The following is a 16,230-nucleotide window of genomic DNA, read 5'->3' as shown; positions in this document are numbered from 1 at the left end:
GGTGAGATGGTTGTCCTGCTGGAAGGTTCTCCCATCTCCACAGAGGAACTCTAGGGCTGTGTCATTGACCATCAGGTTCTTGGTCACCTCCCCCGATTACTCAGTTTGGCCAGGTGGCCAGCTCTAGGAAGAGTCTTGGTGGTTCCAAACATTTTCCATTTAAGAAGGATGGAGGACACTGTTCTTGGGGACCTTCAATGCTGCGTACATTATTTGGTACTCCAGATCTGTGCCCTGACACAATCCTGTCTCGGAGCTCTACGGACAATTCCTTTGACCTTATGGCTTGGTTTTTGCTCTGACATGCACTGTCAACATTGGGACCTTGTATAGACAGGTGTGTGGCTTTCCAAATCATGTCCAATCAATTGAATTTACCACAGGTGGACTCCAATCAAGTTGTAGAAACATCTCAAGAATGATCAATGGAAACAGAATGCACCTGAGCTCAATTTCGAGTCTCATAGCAAAGGGTCTGAATACTTATGTAAATAAGGTATTTCTGTTTTCTATTTTTTATAAATTTGCAAACATTTCTAAAAAAACTGTTTTCGCTTTGTCGTTATGGGGTATTGTGTGTAGATTGATGAGGGAAAAACACTTGTTTAGTCAATTTCAGAATAAGGCTGTAACGTAACAAAATGTGGAAAAAGTCAAGGGGTCCGAATACTTTCCGAAGGCGCTGTGAGGGCAGTGTGTGCTAGCTTTCATTAACCAACACAGAAAGACCTCTCCAGCAGGTCTTTATACTGTAGCTTTTTTTAACAATTCGTGAAGCTTGGAGCACAAACCCCTGGTTGTATTTCAACTTTCCAAACAGAAGTTGTAGTTACTGTATGTCTTAGTTGGAAATGGTCTGATATTGTGATTGCATCATATTAAAATTGCTTCCTGAAATGTTGTTTTGGGAGTACAGCTACTTGTTAGTGGTAGACCAAGCGGTTGTTTACTGTAGTTCAACAGAAGCCCTTATCTTTTTTGTTTTGAAATCTATACAGAAAAAACGGTTGCAAATACCATCATGTTGTCACATCTAACTTGTCCAATATAACCAGAGGACAAAGCGGGCCATTCAGGATTTTCTCACCATTTGCTGTTATTTCAACAATGGTGTGAATGCAGATGTTGGTTGTGTTGTACCACATCTTGCATGGTAAAGGGAGCACCCTTACCCCACAGCAGCATAATAATACATCCTTTGCATAAACAAATTACCCTGCCCCAAGCTAATTAAAGCACCTGTATGCTATGCTGAGCCCCTCCCAGCCCTCTTTCAGCACTCATAAACATTACATCACCAAAACACACTGATAACAGCCTACAGAATGGGCACAGAGTCATGAGCACGCCATTGGATAACTGGTTGAACCATCGACAGAGCTCGGTGGGCATTGCCTCTGGTTCCTTGTTGATAGAGCAGTTCAGTGCTATGTGAGGCATGTAGCGTTGGAATGCAGTCTGGGGCTTGGCTGTCTCCAGAGAGAGGCCTATAGGGTTTTGTGTCTGACACTGGGACAGGAGCCGGGGGTCACTATGGTGTGTGTGTATCAGCCTGGGGGACAGAAGTTGACACCCCTCCCACATTGTCCTCAATACGAGCTGGCATACCATTATCCAGGATGAATGACTGTAAGGCAAAGAAACAACAACAGCAAACAGGATGCAAAATATACAGATCATTTGGGCCAAACGGGGTTCTGTAAGATATAATTATTTTGTTTGTATGAGAACTGGCATGTTTTCAGTGACCACAAATAGTGCTCATGTTCCAGGAAAAATTCTTTCAAACTGTATTTTGTTATTTTTTTAATTATACCATGGTAATACAGTCCCAAAATGCATCATCATGAGTGACACTTTGCTTCTTGAAAATCCTATATCTTGAAAACTCGACTGCTGACATGCAAAACATTTTGAGCCTATATCAGCAGTGGACTAATGAAAGAAATACCTAAAGATGTTTCCTTTAAGTATGCCTATTTAGAGTTGTTTCCCAAAATGCATCACTGAAACCTGTCTGAGAACCAAGACTTGGTTCAAGGGCTTGACAACAGAAGACAAGTCTCATGTATCTTTGCTCCAAGCTAACACCTCCCATATGGAGTTGCTTATCATGTGTCAGTGACATAATAACACTTTTCTTAATGGACAGATGGCATATCGATCTCTCAACACCTGCTGCACAGTGGAAGATGAGAGGTGACAACTCCAATAGGCAGCAGAGCAGATACACTACATGACCCTTTGCTGCTATAACAGCCTCCACTTTTCTGGGAAGGCTTTCCACTAGATGTTGGAATATTGCTGTGGGGACTTGCTTCCATTCAGCCACAAGAGCATTAGTGAGGTTGGGCACTGATTAGGCCTGGTTCGCAGTCGGCATTCCAAGTCATCCCAAAGGTGTTCGATAGTGTTTAGGTCAGAACTTTGTGCAGGCCAGTCAAGCTCTTCCACACCGATCTCGACATTTCTGTATGGACCTCGCTTTGTGTACGGGGGCATTGTAATGCTGAAACAGGAAAGGGCCTTCCCCAAACTGTTGCCACAAAGTTTGAAGCACAGAATTGTCTAGAATGTTATTGTATGCTGTAGCGTTAAGATTTCCCTTCACTGGAACTAAGGGGTCTAGCCCGAACCATGAAAAACAACCCCAGACCATTACTCCTCCTCCACCAAACTTTACAGTTGGCACTATGCATTCGGGCAGGTAGAGTTCTCCTGGCATCCGCCAAACCTAGATTCGTCCGTCGGACTGCCAGATGGTGAAGTGTGATTCATCACTCCAGAGAATGCGATTACACTGCTCCAGAGTGGTGAGCTTTTCACCACTCCAGCCGACGCTTGACATTGTGCATGGTGATCTTAGGCTTGTGTGTGGCTGCTCAGCCATGGAAACCCATTTCATGAAGCTCCCGACGAACAATTATTGTGCTGACTTTGCTTCCAGAGGCAGTTTGGATCTAGTGAAGCTACGCGCTTCAACACTTGGTGGTCCCATTCTGTGAGCTTGTGTGGTCTACCACTTCGCGGCTGAGTTGTTGTTGCTCCTAGACGTTTCCACTTCACAATAACAGCACTTACAGTTTACCGCGGCAGCTCCAGCAGGGCAGAAATTTGACAAACTGACTTGTTGGAAAGGTGGCATCCTATGACGGTGCCAGGTTGAATGTCACTCAGCTCTTCAGTACGGGCCATTCTACTGCCAATGTTTGTCTATGGAGATTGCATGGCTGTGTGCTCAATTTTATACACCTGTCAGCAATGGGTGTTGCTGAAATAGCCGAATCCACTCATTTGAAGGGGTGTCCACACACTTTGTTTATATAGTGTACCTCCCCCAGACCCTGTGGTGTTAGTTGGGGTGGTGGAGAGTGGGGGACGACACTGCAGCAGGTCCTGCTGGGCTGGGCTCACCTCTCCCCTGGCCAAGCCCAGCACAGCCCAGCCCTCTCCATGGATGATTTGAATAGCAAAGGACTGCTATTCCCAAACCTCACAGAAGCCATGGTCCCCACCCATTAAGTTCCCATATTTTTAGGAGAGGTTTCCATGTTATGCTTTTATGTTGTGCTCTGGTGTGGATTCCCTGGCATGATTTTCAAATGTTTGATTAGTGGTTTTTGAAAGAGGGGAATGGGTTATTTTTCTTATTTTTCAATATATGGTGCGTGAGGGTAATGCTAAAAGTATAAGTAAGCATATGTAAGCCTCAATCATAATTAATGAAGAGTTTTCAGTCTCTCTCAGTTAAGGTGTGGCCTGAGTACCACCCTGGCCATTCAATGATACAGAGAGGTTGTCCTCAAACTAATATTCTGTTTCACTTTTATCCTTCGGACCTGTCGAAACATCAGTATTATCATAGGGAATTCAATGGCTTTGAAATCCTAGTGGAGCGAAAAAAAAGACTCTCAACATGGTCTCAGAGCATTTCGTATTATTCTGTACGTAAAATTTGAGACATTACATTTAGTATGTGTTACGTTTCGTATGGTATGTATTCATTTGTGGATGTTGTATGATATGTTATGAATGACAATTTGCAAAACGTACAATATGTTACGCATTTGAAAAACCTCTAATATGTTACAAATTCACATTTGTTTTGGCTAACATTAGCTAGGTGGCTAATGCTAACATTCGTTTTTTAGGGGTTAGGGTTAAGGTAAGGAGTTAGGTTAGGGTTAGGGTTAGCTAAAAGAGTTAAGGTTAGGAAAAGAGTTAGCTAATATGCTAAGTAATTGCAAAGTACCTAAAAAGTAGTAAGTAGTTGCAAAGTTGCTAATTAGTTAAAATGCATATCACTCATACTAATTTGAGTGTCCCGGATATACATTTACTACGTAATGTAGACCTATGAGACCAGTCTACAACTCTAGGTAGAATATCCAGGGGTAGGAGGTGTCCCCGTTCTGCAGATTAAAAAAATTAACCTCTGTCCAGTTTTCAGCCACAAGACAAGCACTTTTTTCTGCCTGCTTAGCAGTATGTCCGTGTCCACTAGTGCCAAGTCAGTGATGTGCAAACAGGCATGGACCGAACTGTTTGACCTCACTGAGCTGTCTGGTTTTTTTATCAATAGATTTGGTCCTTAGAATGAAATGCACTGTACTTTGTAGATGGAAGCCATGATTCATTCATGTGTTGATATTCTCTGTGTTACTGTATGACCTCCTGTATTTCATTTAGTTCATAGAAATGGGAATACTGTATGTTTTGAAACACGTTTCTATTTTGAGCTTTTGAACTTTGGCATTGACTGTTGGAAATGTGCACTCTTCCACAGTCCTTTGTTGACCAGAAATGAAGACAATCATTATCCCAGGATCTATCTAGAAACAATCAGTTAGTATGGCATGCTGTATTAGTTTGTCAGAAAATAAAAATGCTTTCTTTGAGAGCTCAAACACATCTATTCTTACACTGGAAATGTAAGTCAGTGATATGAAGTAAAATAAATGCAATGAAACCAGTTGTGTAGAAAATCAGTGATTGTTGCAGGCTGGTTAATTGACTGTCTCCCTAATTGTCTTCCCCATGCCCTATATGGACGTGTCTATTCCCTCTGTGATTATTCTGAAGAAGGCCATTGAAGGCTGAAACGTCAACCTTTTAAACTTACATAATAAAACTAAGAATGGTTAGCGAGGGTTGTGCCTTTTCCTGTCCAAAATTTGACTGTTGACATTTTTTTCCCAATGTTACATAAAGTTCCATCTGTTAAGGATTCTACACTTCTAAAAGCCATGCGATGACATCAGACTCAATATGTTTTCTCTGTACCTCCTCAGATTGGGCAGGACCATGGGGGCCAGGCTGTGGGAGTAGCCACTGAGACAGCTGGGGGAGAGCGAGAGAGGAGGAAAGGCAAGCCAGCACCAGCCAAGCACCCTGCACTCCTCCTGGGAAATATGGGGGAGACAGAGGAGGAGAAGGACCAGGCAGGGAAGCTGTTTGAGAACTTCATCCAGGCCTCCACCTGTAAGGGCACCGTGCAGTCCTTCAACCTCCTGTGCAGGCTGCTGGATCTAGACCCTCAGGACCATGAGACGTTCTACTGTAGTTTAAAGACCAGGCTCACATCCTGGAGGGCCAAAGCCCTCTGGACCAAGCTAGACAAGAGAACCTGCCACAAGGAGTACAAGAAGGGCCAGGCTTGTGTGGGCACCAAGGTAAGCTAACAGCCACTCACCATGACATTCGAAGGACACTTGCTTTGCATCATACAGAGGTGTTGTATATACCGCTGGTGTTATTTGCACACTGTAGACAGAGCTCTGTTGCAAAGAACTCCAAGACCATCAGCGTGAAAATTGTCTTGACTGCACAGTGCACACTCTACAGTAGTTTGAAATAAGATCCCAATATATTAATGTGGAAGTAATATTTATGAATGTTATGCATTTCACTTCTCTTTGTGTAGCTATGAGTTGTATGACTGGTCTTACCCATTGGACTTATGATTAATCAGGATTCAAGTCACAATAGTGACAGGTGTGACTGATTCTCTGCATTTTTCCCGGCTGTAATCGGTTTTAGACAATCAGAAGTTTGTCCATCCTTAGTAGAGAAGTGCTCTGTTATAGGGAGAGTAGTGACTTAGGCAAAGTCATGGTCATCACTTTAAACTGTACCTGTCAGGACACATTAAATCAGCTACTATCCTTTACTGCAGCTGGCGCATATAAACAGCTGAGAAGGTGTGTTCTTCTGGTCAGACAGAACTCGAAGTTCATCTCAGTATTCACACACGTATGTTCACAAATGTGCATGCACGCACTCTCTCTCTCACACACACACACACACACACACACACACACACTTAAAGCGTCAGCATACTTCAGTTCGGTTGGCCTTCTCTTGAAAAACTAGAAAAAAGCGGCAATGGTACTGTTGAAGTCGGAAGTTTACATACACCTTAGCCAAATACATTTAAACTCAGTTTTTCACAATTCCTGACATTTAATCCTAATAAAAATGCACTGTTTTAGGTCAGTTAGGATCACAACCTTATTTTAAGAATGTGAATGTCAGAATAATAGTAGAGAGAATGATTTATTTCAGCTTTAATTTTTTTCATCACATTCCCAGTAGGTCAGAAGTTTACATACACTCAATGAATTTTGGCCCATTCCTCCTGACAGAGCTGGTGTAACTGAGTCAAGTTTGTAGGCCTCCTTGCTCGCACACGCTTTTTCAGTTCTGCCCACAAATTTTCTATGGGATTGAGGTCAGGGCTTTGTGATGGCCAATCCAATACCTTGACTTTGTTGTCCTTTAGACATTTTTCCACAACTTTAGAAGTATGCTTGGGGTCATTGTCCATTTGGAAGACCCATTTGCGACCAAGCTTTAACTTCCTAACTGATGTCTTGAGATGTTGCTTCAATATATCCACATAATTTCCCTACCTCATGATGCCATCTATTTTGTGAAGTGCACCAGTCCCTCCTGCAGCAAAGCACCCCCACAACATGATGCTGCCACCCCCGTGCTTCATGGTTGGGATGGTGTTCTTCAGCTTGCAAGCCTCCCCCTTTTTCTTCCAAACATAACGATGGTCATTATGGCCAAACAGTTTCTGTTTGGTCACATTTCTCCAAAAAGTACGATCTTTGTCTCCATGTGCAGTTGTAAACTGTAGTCTGGCTTTTTTATGGCGGTTTTGGAGCAGTGGCTTCTTCTTTGCTGAGCGGCTTTTCAGGTTATGTCGATATAGGACTCGTTTTACTGTGGATATAGATACTTTTGTACCTGTTTCCTCCAGCATCTTCACAAGGTCCTTTGCTGTTGTTCTGGGATTGATTTGCACTTTTCACATCAAAGTACGTTCATCTCTTGGAGACTGAACGCGTCTCCTTCCTGAGTGGTATGATGGCTGCGTGGTCCCATGGTGTTTATACTTGCGTACTATTGTTTGTTACAGATAAACGTAGTACCTTCAGGCGTTTGGCAATTGCTCCTCCCAAGGATGAACCAGACTTGTGGAGGTCTACAATTTATTTTCTGAGGTCTTGGCTGATTTCTTTTGATTTTCCCATGATGTCATGCAAAGAGGCACTGAGTTTGAAGGTAGGCATTGAAATACACCCACAGGTACACCTCCAATTGACTCAAATGATGTAAATTAGCCTATCAGAAGCTTCTAAAGCCATGACATCCTTTTCTGGAATTTTCCAAGCTGTTTAAAGGCACAGTCAACTTAGTGTATGTAAACTTCTGACTCACTGGAGTTGTGATACAGTGAATGATAAGTGAAATAATCTGTCTGTAAACAATTGTTGGAAAAATTACTTGTGTCATGCACAAAGTAGATGTCCTAACCGACTTGCCAAAACTATAGTTTGTTAACAAGAAATTTGTGGAGTGGTTGAAAAACGAGTTTTAATGACGCCAACCTAAGTGTATGTAAACTTCTGACTTCAACTGTACATTTTGAGACCCCATAGCCAGTATATACTTCCTCAAAATAGTCAGAATTAATCTAAGATAAACAACAAATATGTCATTAATTTTTACATTTTTGCAGAGGAGATCTTAGTCGCGCAATTTTACATCTAACTTAGATGTTTGGGTGCAGATGCAGTATTTCTCTAACAGATGAAAAAACCCTCACAAGTCCAAAACGTACAAACGCCACAAAATGTCATCATAATATATGCACAAACTCTTCCGAACTGTTTCGGCTTGGAAGTATGCCACCACCTTTACTGTAACTCACTTCAGCACTATCCTCATTCCTCCTCATCCACAGCTCTACAGAGTCTTGCCCCTTTCAGCTTGGCAGAATGGTGCATTACAAAGCTACACAGCACCCTCAATCAGTCACCAGAATGCTTTCATAACACACAGCCACAGACAGCATCACTCAGCAAGTGTGATTATTTTCCTTAGTTCTACTGAGAGGGTGGTGTTCTTTATTGGGCCCTCCTGAAAGGTTGGAACCCTGCCCAGATATTATTAAAGTGTGTTTTAAGTTATCCAAAATAAGACAGATTTTACTAGTTCTCTCTGATACCAACTATAAACCAGGTTGGAACACCATATACCCGCTTGATCTGAGAGTATGCCATGATTAGGTGCTATCCCAGTTCTAATGAACCTTTCATTTAAAGTGTCTGATTGTCTTTAGTCCCGTGCCAAAGAGTTTCAGCTAAGTTTCCTCAGTCTGACAAGCCACAGGACAGCGTTGAAGAGCCTTATTGATCAAAGTAATAAAACAGATGTACAGTACAGTCTCTGAGTTCTGGGTATTTAACCATACTGTTGGTACAGTAGGAGAGACTCACATAAGTATTTCATTACTCTGGCTGTGTGGATGGAAGTGTATTTTCTGAAGGAGAAACGACCTTGTAAAAAACATAGGCTAGAATTCAACTTACCCTGACTTCTTATGTTTGAAGTCTGTTTACAGAATAGGAGATTAAAGGCGTAAAATGATTGACGGACATCTCCCACAGATAGTGGTACAGTATATGGCTCTCCTGTTGTGATTAATTGCGGCCCATCTGCCACAACTTGATAAATGACTTTACTTTCTTCACAAGGAGTGGATGGCTTAAGCGATGAGTTAGGGTTTGGTGGTGGTTCACAGGGAATAATAACATGATAGCATTCCTCACCCATCCTCCTGCTGGAGCTACAATCTGTATAGGATATGAAGTCATCCCCAGTTTGTTACTGCATACACCTGGCTATAATGCTAATGACACACACCTACTGTTGGTTTCTTCTATATACGTTTTTAATGAGGAACACAATGAAGGCCCATATGAATATTTTTTAAATACGAAGCAGATACACTGAACAGAATGGTCATAGGACACATGTTACTGGGCTTAGTCTCTTTCACTGATTATGCTGTTAAATGTAAGTGCTTTAGGCCTATTGAAGTGGCTTCTTGAGCCCGAGATCTGACGAGCTTATTTTAATAGTGTCAGAGTTGCTTTGTGCTCGTCTCATCTGAGAGGTCTGGAGAAGTGAGCTGGAGTGGGAAGAGGCCCAGTGAGAGAGACGATTAGTTTTCCAGGGCGGTGCCGCTGTCCAGTGCCAGATTCTATGGAAACTATTTGGACCGGCTATGTCCTGAAGGTGAGCTCCTGACCTGCACTTCAGCGCCAGTATACCTCAGCAAAATACAGACACTGTTTTCTATTAAGGATCTGATTTGTGTGTTCTCTGCATTTCTACATCACAATTACAAAGTAAGCCCTCTAATTATTAGGCAATCTAACTCCACATTATGACATACACTATTATTGCAGTAATAGCCTAATTAAATGAAATGGCAAATAGCTTGATAGTTTGTAGTCTCCGTTGTGCAAACATAATTCTCCTTGAGCTCGGTAATATGTTTGGAATGGTTTGGGCATTCATGAAATACCTTCAATCATAAGTGCTACATTTCATTTCCTTTTTCTTATGTGAACTTTTATGCCTCTATAATGTTGGCACATACCTCATGTATGAATCACATGGAAACGTTTTCATTGTATTATTGTTTATTACACTGTTCAATTCCCCAGTCTCCTGCTCTTTAGACTAAACTACAGTGAAGACATGAACTCTTTACTTCACAACCCACTGAATGCGGGTTAGCATTAAAGAGAGAACAACTGTTTTTTATTTCCTACTGTATTTCCCCCCTCATTGTAGAGGAGCTCTCCTTTATAACAGGTTGTCTATGCCATGCTCGTAAATCTCACCCTAGATGGCCCATCATTGAACAGTGTGTCATCAACATTTCCATGCTTGGCATCCTCTCTTGATATCCCTTAATTATATGGTTTGATACTGTGGAAAAGTGTGCTTCCACTGAGCAAATAATTCACTGTATGGAACCTTCTACGGTATGATTTGAAAGTTCAGAGACATACTGTGCCCTCCTTGCCTGTTTCTCAGGCCTATTTCATGCTCAGACAGGAGTATTGCACGTTTTCTCCTCTTCTAATTCCCATGAAGTCCCAGACGGCTGTCTGCGAGGGTTGCCAGTTCATGTTGTGGCTTTCCCGGTGGTCTCTCTCAGTTGAGTACCTTAAGTCTGACGTTTTGTCCCAAAACAGCGTGAGCCACCACCGTGCGCTGAGCCAAGCTAGTGAGGCATCACATCATGTCTGCAGGTGCACAGGCTCCGCTCGCTCGCTCACACACACAGTCAGTTTGTTTTACTCCGGTGAAGCCAGAATAAGCATGTGTGTTAAGGAGCTCCGCTCAGCCCAGTGTTGGGTGGTGTTCCTCCTGTCAATCTAACCTGGCTGGCAGCATGAACACACTGGAGACCACCAGTCAGCTAATGTCTATGATCTTAGAGGACATACTGTACTCCGTAGACACACTGTACTCCGTAGACTATAACAAGTCATTTGTATTCATTCAAAAACAGTGCAGTTATGGAGGATAATGCTTGGTTCAGCAGTATCCTATAGTTTTGAGCTCCATAGATTGATCAGGACTCTATCAGAAAATAATTACCAACTGCCTGACATTGTGTCCACTTTCCATTTTGATAAGCATGTTTGAGTTGGCCTCCAGTCTACATTCTGCATGATCTGAGTATGATAAACTGTGTACGTGGCCAATAAACTTTGATTTGATTTTGATTTGATTGACAGCTAATAGGGCTCCAGGTGCAGTAAGTAATGAACGGGAGAGAAGTGAAAGGTGAGGTGGGGTGGGGGGTCTTCCACTCCTGGTGAGGGGGTGAGGTCACAGGTGGGGGACAGACAGGAAGTAGCTGTGGTCTGACTCAGCAGAACTGCAGTGGGCCCTCAGGAAGCCCTCCCATCTGCGATAACACAGCATCGCATAGAAACAGGAAAAACAAACCACTCATCTCTCATAGCACCATAGAGATAGACTAAAACAAAAGTAGTGCTTTGATAGTGATTATCTAGCTCATATCAGGTTTGATAATTCCCCACATTGTGGGATTGTGTGGTTAGGCACATCTGAATAAACTGAGCTGATGTTGTTCTGTGTTTGTGAATAAGGCATTGTTCCACATGTTTTTTTCTTTTTCCTCTGTGGCGGTGATGCTTAACACACCTGGCACGTCTCAGTGACTGTCTGATTCTCCTGACAATGGTTAAAGAGCCCATTCACTTTAATCACTCCTCGTGATGAAAATAACTGGGCCAGGCCTGTCCAGACACAGCCATGCGCAGCCACCTGGGTTTGACTAGTATACCCGATGAGTATTGAATACCTCGTACTCTTACCCCTAGGCTGCTAATGTTATGTTCTCCTTCGCCTCCTGATGACACCCTGCAGCAGACTCACACACGCAGAATGAGAAAACAGAATGACTAAAGCCCAATCTTATTTTTATTGCCGGGAGCAGCGGTACCATTTATGGTGTTGTCTGGGCAGCTGGCACGTTTAGCTCTGTAAACAGCACCCTGGGAGAGAGCGGGAGAGAGAGAGAGAGAAGGGGGCGGGGATAGAGGGGGGAGAGAAAGTGAAGGAGAGCGAGTGGGAGAATGATAGAGAGAGAAGGGTAGAGAGCTAGAGAAAAAGAGAGAGAGTATACCCCATTCAGCACAGAGCTACAGTATACAAACATGATAAGGCCCCATGAGGCTGGTGCTGAAACACGATCGTGTCACAATACTGATCGGAGTGACACCTGGGAGTTCCTGTGGCCCTTCAGGCAGACACACAGGGTGACAGGAAGTGAGTCCCGCTGTTCAAATATACGGCTGGGGATTTAGAGGTCAGGTGTGGGGGTTGACTGGGCTGGGGAGGAAATAAGGGATCTTAAATGAAAAGGTCACAGTGGGCTGAGATGGCTGAGCCTGGTTGAGAGAGGCTCTGATTGGTTATAAGGATAAGGAAACAGGAAGCAGCCCAACTCGTTGGCCACTACAGGGGCTACTGTCTGACTCAGGAGTGGTTGGATAGTGAGATGATTCCTCAGAAGAACTAACACTCCAAAAAAGTCCCTTCTCGTCCTTTCTAGAAGGCTGGATGAAGTCATGTTCTCGCCACACATTCTCAGAAGGATCCTTTAACCCACAAGAACTGACTTCATGCATATTTGAGTGAGGCAGATGCATGAATCATGTCTTTGATATGACTAGGCTGTAATAAGGATCTACAGTTGAGGTAATGACACATACTCTCCCAGCGCTGGGTCAGAGTAACACACAACATACTGTCACCATAAACATCCACCCTAGGCACTCTGTCTGTTTACATGGCAATATACAGTAAACACTCATCAACTCATCCCCTCATATTTCATCTGCTATTGAGTATGTCTACAGGTTTAAACAATGATTCTATTTTCAGTAAGTATTATTTATTATGGTGATAAGGCACGTATACAGTATATGATCTCTTTGGCAGGCATATGGTTATGATGTACACATGTATTGCATTTTGTGTAACAGAAATGTGACTGAAATACAATTTTGAGTCCTATTTATTTGCATTCATAATGATAATGGTGTCCCTCTGTCATTCTTGTCCCTGTAGTGCCTTATCATCGGGGGAGGCCCATGTGGCTTGCGGACGGCCATCGAGCTGGCTCTTCTGGGGGCCAAGGTGGTGGTGATTGAGAAGAGGGACACCTTCTCCAGGAACAACGTGCTGCACCTGTGGCCCTACACCATCCACGACCTCAAGGGCCTCGGGGCTAAGAAGTTCTACGGCAAATTCTGTGCTGGAGCCATAGACCACATCAGTAAGTACCTTTACATGTGGGGTAAACATCTCATCAGGAAACCTTTCCGCCCGTACAGCCATAACAGTTGTTATTAATAACAGCCGTTTCCCATGGCCCGACATGTACTTACTTTTGCAACGGAATATTTTGCTTATCGATATTGTTGGATTCATGTTCTTAGCTTATGATTATGCTATTGTATCCTATTCCCCTCCAAAGCAATTTTGATGCTTGATGCTGCCAATACCTTCCATTGCATAATGTCAAGGTTGTGAGCCATGGAAGGTGAACCTTCCACCTGCTCTTAGCTACAGAGATACAAAGCAGAGCTGCCAACTGCTGCTGTTAAAAGCAAATCTTTCTACAGCTGTCAAGTGTGTGTATAATGTGTAAATGCATGGATGCCTGTGCAGTGTGCATGTACTAGGTACTGTATTAGATAAGCCAGAAAAGCCAGCTGGGTTTCTTGCATGGTTATAAGACCTCCTGATTCTTGTCTTTGTTTGCCAGGTATTCGTCAGCTCCAGCTCATGCTGCTGAAGATCGCCCTGCTCGCAGCTGTGGAGTTCCACGTCAATGTGGAGTTTGTCAAGCTGCTCGAACCTCTAGAAAACCAGGAGAATGACGGTGAGTGACAGTCCACTTACAGGCCGTCACTTGCAGTAGCTATATGTCCATTGAAATCCATCAACATTGGCCTAGTACCATCATCTCTGCTCCTTTCTGGTCACCCTTCCGGGTCTTTTGGATGTAGTTCAGTGTTCAGGCAAGGGCTAGGTTACAGCATTTGGGACCAGACTTTCAATAGCAGACAGGTTAGTTGGGGTTGAAGGGCTTTATGAATGCATTTAGAGAACATCAACAGTGCACCTTAATGTTAGCTTTGCAACAGTCATTAAGACTGTTACAGATGTAGGATTTTAATTTGAGCCAGTTTGCTACAGCAGGAAAATAATCCTGCAGCAACAGGAAATGGGAATTATTATGTGGATTCTAATTAATGAAAATTTTTGTAGAGGTTGATACATTTTTGTTAAGGGAAAATTCAGTCTGAAAATTCAAAGTGGAAATTACAAACTTTAGAATCATTTTGAAAAACCTCAAATACGCTACAAGTTTAGCATTTCATGCATTGCAGGAAAGTTATCCTGCAACAGGTTGATCAAATTAAGATCCTACATCTGTATGTGGCTGCCCAGAGGATCCCAACTCAGTATATTCTCTCCCACACCATAGCATTCTGCTGCTTTACAGCACTGTACCTTGAGCTACAGGGAGTTACAGCAGTCCATAACTAGTACCTGTTAGAGTAGTTCTGCCTCCCCCATTCAACAGTGAATCTCCTTGGCAACCAGCAGTAAACAGCAGCACTGTTACAGCAGTGCACTGATCACCCTTTATTTGATATTTGCATTGCCATGGAAATCAAATGTTTAAAAGTCATAATCATTGCTTCACCATTCCTATTCAGCTGCTAATGGTTAGCAACCTCCCCAGATGCTAATGTTATTTTATGGCTGCTGCTGAGCAGAGCACACAGTAATATCAGTGAGCAGAGCAGACCTAGTGGCTTTGTTTAAGGAGCACTAGAGCCAAATTACGGCTGTGGAAGTTAATTAAGAGCTGATTAGCCAGTGTAATTACAACCGTGCCCCCTCGACCAAGTTATTATAACAGTACAGTACTAGCTGCTTCAAGGTGTGAATGCTGCGTGGTGTGTGGTGATGTGGCGCCGGGCTGAAAGGCTGGCTATCTGAAATACTTCTACACTTGACCCCCCTCTCTCCTTCAGAGTTTTGTTGATTGGACTCCTGTACTGGAGGTCATTAGCTATCCCATGTGGCCTCCTCGACAGCGACGTCAACCAACGGATAAAAACAAGAGTCTTTACTAAATTTGGATACAGAATGGTCCCCCTACTTTTGCTGTCACGGGGTCCTCGGGGTCCTTGACATGATGGAATGCATTTTTGACATGGTGATATTACACAGCGGATCGACAGCCAACCCAACGCTGCTGGGGCCTCACACTGCCTCTGTGGCTGACATTATTCACCACATTTGATCCACTATGTGCTAAAACGCTGTAACATATTGAATTATATACTGTAGCTAGATAGCTAGCGCTCTGGTATCAATTACACAGTACAAGTGACACTGACATTAATCAACATCTTATATAATTACAGCATGGTATAGTCTGCTGAGCTAAATGACACAATGTGTGTGGCCTCTGTGTCACCCTCTTTGTTGAGAGCTGTCAGGATTAGCAAACCCTTTTCCCCACTGGTGTTGATAGGCATCATAAATATTGTTCCCCAGAAATAACAGGCCAAAAGAGCAACCAAGTAAATGTTTTGTCTGTTTCTCTAGCCCACGTCCTCTCATTCTCTCTATCTGGGTTGAACTCTACCCGCTTGTATACTGATAAGTGTGTTTGTTTGAGGTGTGTGTCCCTGTGAACTGTACTGACCTTCTCTCCCCTCCTCTCCTCCCTTCCCGCTCTCCCTCCTCTCCTCTGTATGTGTTTCAGGGCCTGGCTGGAGAGCTGAGATCAGGCCTGCCGATCACCCCGTGGCTAGTATTGACTTTGACGTGGTGGTGGGGGCTGATGGGAGGAGAAATACCCTGGAAGGTGAGAACTCTGGAGGGATGGGAGGGTGACGGGCTGTATCCATGCAGAGTATATCTACATACCGTTAATGATCTGACCCCAGACATAGGATATGGTGATATGGTACTGTATATGATATCATGTGATGACATCCGTGGAATGGCTCTCTCTGAGATGCTCAATATGTTTACTAAACACTACTTGCTCCAAAGCTAAATTTAGCTCCAAGTTCAAATGCAGTTGGATATTATCTGAAGCGCCTTCAAACACAATTTCTATATTGAAACTTATGTTTATGTAGCTTTGTTGACAGTGGCTTGTTTCAAACAATATCCAGGACACCTTTCTTATATCATTATTTTGTCTGGATAACAGCCTAACAACTGTAACTAAGAAACATACAATTGTTGTTGGCTGAAGCTTTTGGCTACAAAAAGCAATTTAACATTTTA

At 43.2% G+C, this 16,230-nt stretch overlaps 1 protein-coding gene across 4 annotated transcripts in view; it reads left to right on the top strand.

The window, feature by feature from the left end:
• Positions 1-16,230, top strand: part of LOC115203060 (F-actin-monooxygenase MICAL2-like) — a 43,645-nt gene that overhangs the window by 8,409 nt on the left and 19,006 nt on the right. For 3 of the 4 annotated variants that reach the window (XM_029767388.1, XM_029767389.1, XM_029767391.1), the window contains exons 2-5: positions 5,292-5,672; positions 12,976-13,183; positions 13,676-13,792; positions 15,698-15,799. In XM_029767388.1, coding sequence (XP_029623248.1) covers positions 5,412-5,672; positions 12,976-13,183; positions 13,676-13,792; positions 15,698-15,799 — 688 coding nt within the window. In that variant the 5' untranslated portion in view covers positions 5,292-5,411. Of the gene's footprint in view, positions 1-5,291; positions 5,673-9,532; positions 9,592-12,975; positions 13,184-13,675; positions 13,793-15,697; positions 15,800-16,230 lie in introns of those variants that run through there. The other variant, XM_029767390.1, reaches the window with a different exon arrangement.

Source organism: Salmo trutta, chromosome 12 (genome assembly GCF_901001165.1).
Source record: "Salmo trutta chromosome 12, fSalTru1.1, whole genome shotgun sequence".
Lineage (NCBI taxonomy): Eukaryota > Metazoa > Chordata > Actinopteri > Salmoniformes > Salmonidae > Salmo > Salmo trutta.
Note: the sequence above shows the minus strand (reverse complement) of the source record. Positions and strands in the feature narration are given on the sequence as shown.